Source organism: Nicotiana attenuata, chromosome 2 (assembly GCF_001879085.1).
Source record: "Nicotiana attenuata strain UT chromosome 2, NIATTr2, whole genome shotgun sequence".
NCBI classification, from domain to species: Eukaryota; Viridiplantae; Streptophyta; class Magnoliopsida; order Solanales; family Solanaceae; genus Nicotiana; species Nicotiana attenuata.
Genome location: NC_031990.1, coordinates 54,954,114 through 54,961,909, shown reverse-complemented (window position 1 = coordinate 54,961,909; position 7,796 = coordinate 54,954,114). Strand labels below are relative to the sequence as shown.

At 39.3% G+C, this 7,796-nt stretch overlaps 1 protein-coding gene across 1 annotated transcript; it reads right to left on the bottom strand.

The window, feature by feature from the left end:
• Window positions 4,101–4,553, bottom strand: LOC109219873. The gene has a single exon (XM_019384343.1). It carries the CDS (start codon window positions 4,551–4,553, stop codon window positions 4,101–4,103), a length of 453 nt encoding a protein of 150 aa, XP_019239888.1.

The following is a 7,796-nucleotide window of genomic DNA, read 5'->3' as shown; positions in this document are numbered from 1 at the left end:
ATCAAGCATCATTTTATTTGTGATCATGTTGCTAAAGGAAATATTGTGTTAGAATTTGTTAATATCGAAAATCAGTTAGCGGATATTTTTACAAAATCTTTGCTTGAAGAAAGATTTTGTTTCCTTCGAAATAAAATTGGTATATGTACAATTCCCTCATAACCATGTTTAATATTTTTTATAGTTACTTTTATTTATTTCCATATATCTTGTTATTTTCGCCAAAAAATCATTTAGTACTTGATTAATCTTCACACTCATTTATTGTGAACCGACGGGGTAGTTTTGCAGAAGGCAACTTTTCAGTTGCCTTTCATACGTCTCTCCGGGAATTAAGGCGTCCATTCTAGTGCTTTTTAACTCCTCCTCCCTCGATTATATCTCACATTCTCTCAAAGAAACCAATCTTCTTTCTCTCTGTTTTCTTCCACTCATGGCCAAAGCAAAACCCTCTCCCTCCTCTTTCATACCCAGAAGAAGCCACCGATTCAAGAAAACCAAAGATGACCCTGTAGATATCGAATCCTCCGAAATCACAGATCACTTACTCATTGAAGTAGATTCGAGTGGCTCTCAAGAAGAAATTATCATATCTCAAAAGAGGGCAGGAAGACGACCAATGGAGTTCATCCCCAAATAATCCTCTCAGAAAAAGGGAAAAGCTGAAAGTATAGAGTTTGGTCCTGAAGACAAGATGATTTTCTACGGTCCTGAGGAGAAGGATAGTTTTTTCGCTTTCAAAGGAAAGTCAATTGCTTTTGGTCGCATTGCAAGTTTAAAGTCTATGCAAAACTCCCACTGTAATGTTCTGTATATTTTTGAAACTCAGAAACTTGTCTATCTTTTTGCTACTATTGGTGATACTGTCTATGAAGAGCCTGTGCATATGTTCTATGAAAACCTTTTTGTGAATGATAAAGACGATCTAGAAACCATGGTCTTAGGAACTCGCATTATCCTTGTTCTTATCAGTTTGAAAAAATCTTTGCTACAAAGTTTGTTGGATACAAGTTTTTTGTGCAACATTCCTTGCCAGATAATTTTGAAGTATCTTTTGATGAGGCCAAAAGTGTTCTGTCTGAAACCCCCTGATACAGGTCCTAAGAACATGAAATTTGAACATCGTGTTCTAGCCCATATTATTGCAACCATTTGCTACCCTGTACTGGTTCTCTGAGTACTCTGTCTCTCAGAGATGTATTTGTTCTCTATTGTTTGGTGAATGGTAAAGCTATCATATGGTTTGCCTAGGTACGTCAATACTTTCTTGAAAGTATCAGGGACGTTTCATCTTCTGCGAGGAGCCTTCCCTATGATTTACTAGTCTCTCACATCCTGAAAGTCATGAAAGTAGACCTATCTCTCTATGCTCCAAAGACTATCTCCAGCACCTATGACAAGACTGCCTTTTGCCATGATGGGGTATACCTTGGATTAAGAAGGACAAAAGCACCAGAGGTCATCCCTACTCAGAACAGTAGGGGAATCAAATCTGAAACCAACAAGTCCTCTTCTTTAGACCAGCTGATGCTGATGCAACACGACATTGCAGGTATCAAGGAATTACTAACCTCTATGCGGAGCAGGTGGACAAGATTATAGAAGTAACCAAGGAAACAGGGCTATGCAGGATGTCACTGAGAAGCTGACCAAAGTCACCAAGGACATTGATGCCTCCTATGAAAGCTTCTGCACTAAAGTGATCAACACCCTGAAATATTTCCTTGGAAAGAATTGAATGTTTGGGAAGCTTAAGACAATTTTTTTGCTTTTTGTTTTATGTGGTAGTTTAAGACTATTTTTTTCGGTTGTGTCTGGGATGAGCATCAGTCGACTATACTCACTATAACTGCTTAGTTGTACAAATTTTTTGCCTGCTTAGTTATTACTATTACTGTAAGTAGTTTCTCTTGCTCTTTTTGATTGATGTCAAAAGGGGAGAAGAAAGAAAAAGAGTGCAGGTTGTGCAGGTTCAAAAGTGCAGATTCAAATCAACACCCAAGAACTAGCTTGAAGACAGGGGGAGCACACTTGAAAAGTAAAGGGAAGTATCCATAAATTAGTCAAACTCTTTTTAGCTTATTGTCATCATCAAAAAGGGGAAGATTGTTAAGTTTAGAATTTTAATAATGATCAACAACCCTAAAGAAGCCTTGACTAATGGTATATTATTGTATGCAGATTCTGGTGAGCAACAACATTGCTAAAAGGAATTAAGATCTACTCAACGGCTATGTATCTTCAACCATTGCCTTACATGGTAAATAAATCAGTCAGCCTAAGAAGAAGGAGTCAATCAACAACCGATCAAGATTTTCAAGTGTGCAAAAGTGGAACAAATCACAGACAGACCAATCAGTGTTAACCAAGATCCTCAAACGTGCAAGAATGGAGCAAATCACGGACAACAATCAAACCTGCAGGATTCAGCAGAAGCTCAAGCCAAGAAAGCTAAGAAGGAAACGAAAGCAATCCGCCAAGATTGAAGCAATCAGCCAAGATTATCTCCAGTCAAGGAAGCAATTCATAAGGAAAGAGAGACGAATATAGCTACAATTTCAAACTAGATTCATGAGGCAACCCTTGGGTCTTTATCTTAGAAGTACATGCCTCACAAGGAAATGATTCCTAAAATTGCTTAGTACAATCCCAGAAGTCAAGGAAGCAGAAGACTCAGGAGCTATAAAGGAAGAAGCAGAAGGACATTGAACTTCAGGCAACTACAAAAACTGTTGTCTAAGCCTTTCTAGTTCTTAGTACAAATACTGTATTCTTGAGTTTACAAGTGTCACAATGATAAGAAGAGTTAGAACACAAAAGAGAGTTGTGTCAACATTACAAAGATCACTGTTGCTGAACATCGTTGATGGTGAACGCACTAAAACCATCACTTTTGTAATCCTTTATCAAAGATCTAAGAAAACCCTTGTGACCTAAGGGAACTGGACGTAGGTACCACACCGGTACTGAACCAGTATAAAAACTATTGTGCCTTCTTACTTTTCTGTTAGTCTATTTCATTCTTACTGGAATTGTTCACTATGCAAAACCTAGTCAACTAAACTCACACTTAGTCAACTAGAATTTTAATTGGTTCTAATTCAACCCCCCCCCCCCTTCTTGTACTTCATATGAGTTCTTACAGTAAATGCAAGCTAATGTACAACAGGGTTTACATCCAAATCTTTATAGCTATTTAGTGAATTTCTATTATATATATAGGATTCACGTGAACCCGTAGAATACCTAGTAGATCTGCCCCTCGCTCATGTATAGGATGGCTCCTTCGGAAAGGAAATCTTTAATTAGTGCCCATGCTAGACCACGAAACTAAATTCGATTCACTCTTTTGATGTACTCTCTAAAGAATCTAAGCTATGGTCTTATCATTCAGTATGCAGTGCTAGAAATATAATAATGCATTGTCGTCCAGTTTTCCAAAAGCAGTGATCATATGCCGCACAAGCTTCTTAATTTTAATAGATCTGAGATAAGATTACAAGTTTGATTACCTGTATTGAAGATAAAATTAAATTGCAACTTACAATTTACAATTTATAATTTGTTTTGATCTTTTGTAACTCATTTTTTTCTTTCTTCAATCTTTCCTCATGTAAAAGAAAGTAAAACATGTCTATACATGATATGATGAAGCCACATGCCCTAAACCACATTTTCCACTTTTTCTATTGTGTTATCCACCGCGTGTAAGAATCAAAAAGTTCCCTTCCCGCGAAAAATGAATTCAGTAACACGCGTGCTCCTCCTATTGATGATCAGACTTGTAGAAGGATTTTCGATAATTGAGTTTCATTTATTTGAATCGATAGTGTAAAGAATCTTTTGTCCAATAAAGATCTTTTGTCCAATCAAGATCAATTGAAATGTAACTTTTTTTGGTAATAAACTGTGAATATTACCATAACAACTAAAAACTTTACAAACTAAGAGCATCTAAATTCCAAACCACCTTCTAGGAAGTGCGCTCAGAATTCTAAGATCTCCGAAAGACAAATCAATCATCTATGTAATCTAATTACAGAGCCTATGAATCAAAACTTGAAAGTTTCTAGCTCTCCTAGAACCTGCACAATTGCTCTCTACCTAAGTTTTTTCTGAATCTGTAAAACTATAAACTCTCTATTTACATTTAATTTCCTGAATATTCTCCAATTCCTAGCTTGCCATGTATAGTAAATCGTGTCTCCATAAATAACAGCTCCAACTTCTTTCCTGAATTGCCTCCGTTGTTTATTTCTTATCCATTTCAAGGTGCTTCTGGAAGGCTTCTGTGGGAAGGCAATACCAGTCCATGTAGCAAGTTTTTCTCTTACTGTAGTGACCCATTCACACTCAGAAAAAAGGTATAGTTCAGTTTCAGGAACTCCAAGCTCACATAAGCAGCAATTCATGTTGCCATCAGTAAGTATATTTAGTTTCAATAGCCTTTCCTTTGTTAGCAATTTATCCTGATAAGAAAGCCATATGATTACTCTATGCCGAGGCAACATTATAGCATTCCAAACCAATTCAGCTTCTCTCATCCTTGTCATATCCCCAAGCATTGAATTATAACTACTTGATACAGAATATGCGCCAATTGAAGTTAGCTTGTATGTGTCTCTGTTATACTATTGTGCCATTATCTCTTTCAATGAATTCAACTTCTTCCAGTACCAACTACACTTTTGCGGTGGACTATGTTCCTAGATATCTCTACGGTCCTTTATATAAACCCCATTTACCCACTTAACCCATAACACATCCTTCTTAGTGACTAGTTGCCATAACAACTTACCAATTGATGCAATATTTGATGGTAGGCTAGGAACTCATGTTTTAGCTATATTTTGCACACTAATTAAACTTTGATTGGATTTGAGCCTAATTGTTAGTACTTTATACTTATTACGTGGGTTATATTGTGTAGGATGTAGTTTCGAGTAAATAATGACAACCCCAAGGACAAGAACTACAAAGCCCCTACTTTTGCCCCAACTGGCCAGTCTGAAGAGCCAGTTGTGGTAGAGGTCCCTGCTGAGCCTACCCCCACTTCTGCTGGCATGCCTCTCGGACCTTCCACATCTTCAGCCATTCCTCCTAGCCCTTCCACATCAGCAGGCCCGGAGATCCCATCTACCCGGGCCCATCCCATCACTGCCCACCGGCTGAGCCAGGCCCTGCTGAGTATAAACAACTGGATGCAGATTGCCTCATCCAAGTTGTCCACATTGACTACTACTGTAGCGGCTCAGTCGGCACCTCAGCCAGCACAGGTCCCACAGTCGATAGAGGATGCTTTGAAGGAGATACTTGAGAACCAGAAGAAAATCCTCACCGCTCAGGATGCATTGGCCAAGGCAGTCGATTCACACAGCAAGGCTCTCAAGGAGCTTCCTAAGGAGCATAAGAAGCTGCCCAAGACACGGGCCTCCAAGGAGTCCGTGAAGGAGCTGCGGGCAGATGTTGATAGACTGAAGGCAGACCACCTGCCTTTGGACCTGTTGCTTGATGTTCCAGTCCCAGCAGCTTATCCACAGCCGGAGCAGACCCAGAGGCCTCAGAAGAGGAGGAAGATTCCTAGAGCAGATGATGCCATCATCCAGTTGGCGGACCCACCGGAGGCTTCCTCTAGTCAGCCACAGGATGTACCAGTTCCAGAGCCTGTCCAGGTCCAGGCCCAGGTCCCAGTAGCAGCAGAGCAGACTACCGGGAACCAGTCTGAGGTTCCCGAGCACATAGAGGACCCAGGGACCACCCATGATCCTATGCAGACAGACACGGCTTAGGGAGTCTTCTATATCCTTTTTCTATATTTTTGGTGCTTATTTAGACTAGTTGGCATTGGGGACAATGCCAGCTTTCATTTGAGGGGGTGAGCCCTATACATTTTTGTGGATGACTGTATATATTGATATTTTTATGCTTTCTTGACTTTTCACTTTTTGTCTGTATATAAAGTTACATTTCATTGTATATATTCATCCCGTCTATTGTATATTCAAATCCCCCCTTGTATATATTTATTCTATTTTCCGCAAAATCTTTCATTTTTAGCTTCTTATTTGTGATTCGTAGCTTTTTGTTTTCGGAGTTTTCAATAAACCTTTGGTTTTCTTAATGCCACGGTTCTTTCCAAAGGTGGAATGTTGTGTGAACCGGGTGGCTCTTCCCAATGATAGATGGCGTGACAACCTTCTTAAGGGTTTGAGTCCGTTTTTCTTTTTGTTTTTAGTAGTTTGTAGTTAAGGGTACCTCAAGCAAAGCTTCACTTGGGCCTAGCACATTTGCCTTTGATCTTATGGTCAAAAAACAAATTGTTGTATTTAGGATGGTGAAAGTCGTGACCTTGAGACTCTTGTGTTGACCGATGTTCATCAAGTGGTTTTTCGGGACCATTGTGTGCTCAAATCGTATCTAAGGTCGTTGTGGGCCCCCGACTCTATGTCTTTAGCAATCCCTTAGATTGTGTGGTGAGTAATTGAATTGCTAGTCCAAGTCCCGAGCCATTGGTCTAGAACTTGCCCTGAATGTTTGTTGAGGCGAAATCCTAAGTGAATTTTGACTTGAGACGTGATTATAGGCTCTTCTTGATCCAAATGATAGATTGAACAATTCCATAGCCTACTAGTGATATGATCCCTAGTTAACCCTTTTGATCCTTAGACCTTTTTCTTTCATGAACCATGATACAAGCCTATACCCGTTCTAAAAGATACCCTCTCTTGGCACCCAATCTTTCCTTTAGCACATGGCAAAAGTATAAGTTTGGGGGGAGAGACGGGGATTGCATCAAGGTGGTTAAAAGGCACAAAAGTGAAGAAAAGGAAAGGCAATGAAGAAGAAAGAAAAGCAAAAAGACAAAAAGGTGAAAAAGACTACAAAGGGATTCAAGAAAAGCAAAGAAAGAAAGGTGTGGAAAGTTGAAAAAGGAGAAAAGGTTTGAAATGCATAAGAAAGAGTGACAATGTGTCTCTCTAACCCCTTAGAAAGAAGTGAAATGACTCAGAGAGTCAAGTAAATTATGCCAAATGAATCAAAAGAAGTGCTTAAGGGAAGATGGAACCCACTTGAACAAAAATATGACTTACCCTGAACCAGAAGCCTTCACAATGACTCCACAAAAGCCCTATATGATCTTGAGTCGAGTGAAGCTTACATTAGTGGATACTCACATAAGGGGCAAGCATATGGTACTTAGAGCCGGACTTGTGACCTTTCCTTGAGAAAGATGAGTGAATTTCCAATAACCTCGTTTTGTATGCCAATATTCTAAAGGTGAGGTTTGCTTAGGGAGAGTTGAGGATGTGTTAGTTTGGGTTCCACAATGACCAAAGTAATTGAAAGAGTTCTTTGATGTGTTGAGTCAACTCTTGATGCTCTTGTGTCACACTTGATCCATGGTTTTTCAAAGGTTAAATGTTGTTAATGACTCATGTATGTCGAGGGCAATTGTTAATCCCAATTGATGCTAGTTGAGGTTGCTTTAGGAAAGCTGAAAATTTCTTGGATTGTCCCTTAAGGGGTGGGTCTTATTTTGTTTGCTTGAGGACAAGCAAAAGCTTAAGTTTGGGGGAGTTAATAACTAGGGATTTTGACGCATTTTATACCCCTTTGTGCTTATGTTTTGATAATAAATTCATACAAAATAGTCCCAAAAGGCTCATAAGTTGTGCTTGATTGCAGGTTTGATCAATAAAGTGACAAGATGTCAAAGATCAGCTCAAAAGGAGTGAAACCTGCACAAGTACCAAAAGACAAGACAAACTCAGGAAAAACAGGCCTAGTGCGGTCGC

Bases quoted from the DNA above. Each gene is read 5' to 3' on its own strand.
- LOC109219873 (XM_019384343.1), bottom strand. From the start codon at position 4,553: ATGACAAGGATGAGAGAAGCTGAATTGGTTTGGAATGCTATAATGTTG.